General features: G+C 38.7%; 1 protein-coding gene across 4 annotated transcripts in view; it reads right to left on the bottom strand.

Moving 5' to 3' along the window:
* The window catches only part of slc12a7b (solute carrier family 12 member 7b), a 64,495-nt gene extending 63,356 nt beyond the window's left edge, over positions 1-1,139 (bottom strand). For all 4 annotated transcript variants that reach the window (XM_008438445.2, XM_008438446.2, XM_008438448.2 and 1 more), the window contains exon 1: positions 860-1,139. In XM_008438445.2, the coding sequence (XP_008436667.1) occupies positions 860-1,046 (187 nt within the window). In that variant the 5' untranslated portion in view covers positions 1,047-1,139. The remainder of the gene's footprint in view (positions 1-859) is intronic.
* Between the last annotated feature and the right edge of the window lie 433 nt (positions 1,140-1,572).

Raw genomic sequence — 1,572 nt, 5'->3', positions numbered from 1 at the left:
ATATAAGATATGACATCAGACTGCTCAAAAAAATAAAGGGAACACTTAAACAACACAATATAACTCCAAGTAAATTAAAATTGACAACGGGGACCCTCGTCGGGTCAATCAGTGTTGCTTCCTAAGTGGACAGTTTGATTTCACAGAAGTTTGATTTACTTGGAGTTATATTGTGTTGTTTAAGTGTTCCCTTTATTTTTTTGAGCAGTGTATATAAAATAAAAATAAAAAATAAAAACAGCTTGTCCTTAAATCTTGCTTTAAAGGAGAGCTGAATTTTCTTGACTTAAGAGTTAGGTTAAAATATGAATACAGAATATTTGCTACCAAGATAGACCCGTTTCACGTACCTTAAATTTATTTGGTGAGATTTATATTTAAAGATATGACATCAGACTTTTGGGACATCACTCAACGGTGACTGAATCTGGTCGTTCCACTCGAATCTGCAGTGATTTGTGGCGCTAAACAAACCTCTGACTGCTATAAATTTTATATGAACAGTTTGTTGAAAGACAAACCCCATGTTAAATCCACTATTGGTATGTTTAAGCTAACTTAGCAAAAAACCTAAAAAATATATGTGATATTCCCCAACACGGAGAATTTTAATAAAGGTTCTGCTAATGACACAACACACTGTAACAATATTTGTAACTTAACCTTTTCGCGGGTTGTACTGTACTAGCTTCTTCTCTATGTCGGTGATTTTGGGTGTGCAGTTACCCCAAAACTTAATTAACGCACTCCAGTAAACAGCACCACAACCAATACCCGAACAAAAAACTAAGTCTAATCCCCCGGAGACAAGTGAGATAAGAAGTGGGACACGGACTAATGTCTGAGCCAGCTGTCTTACCGTACTTATTAGGTTCCCTGTTGTACTCCAGGATATGTACCGTCGGCTCGACCACGGTGCCCGGAACACTGCTGCTGCTTCCACCGGTGTCCGGTGCCGGGTGAGCTCCAGTGCTGCCCGAACGCTCTCCCTCTTTGCCACACGTCTTTCCAGTGTATACAGGCACCACCACAAATCTATCCCCCATGTTGTTTTTCCCTCTAGTTTTTTCGCTTTTCGCGCTAACGGAAAGACGCACCGCTTGGTTGTGCTTGCCCGAGCCGTTAACAACGCTCAGGACAGGCTCACGCGCTGATCGGAGGATTGATTACAGTAGAGTAAGGTACGCCTCCAAGGTTCTCTAATTGGTCAAGAGTTCTCAGGAGCGCCGTCACTCACCAATGGAAGCAAATCAGAATCATTTTAAATTAGTTAACTATGTAATGAGCAAGTTTAAATTTTTTTTAAAAATCTCCCACTAACTAGAAAATGCTACATATTTTAAAATAAAGACATAAAACTGACATAAATATGTTTTTACACACCATATCAAGAATGGTGGGTCTTGTCCTGGGCAAGCCTCTACTTGTTCTCTTCAACAGACACAAACATTCATACCACCGGCGCATATTTATATTGAAATTTTCATTCCGTGAAGTACTTTTTTTTTTTAGAAAAATGAGACAGGTATATCCTACAACATAAAGTAGACTATTTAAAATATGTATTAATAA

This window comes from Poecilia reticulata, linkage group LG20 (assembly GCF_000633615.1).
Source record: "Poecilia reticulata strain Guanapo linkage group LG20, Guppy_female_1.0+MT, whole genome shotgun sequence".
In the NCBI taxonomy this organism is placed as follows: Eukaryota; Metazoa; Chordata; class Actinopteri; order Cyprinodontiformes; family Poeciliidae; genus Poecilia; species Poecilia reticulata.
This window is presented reverse-complemented; position numbering and strand designations above follow the sequence as displayed.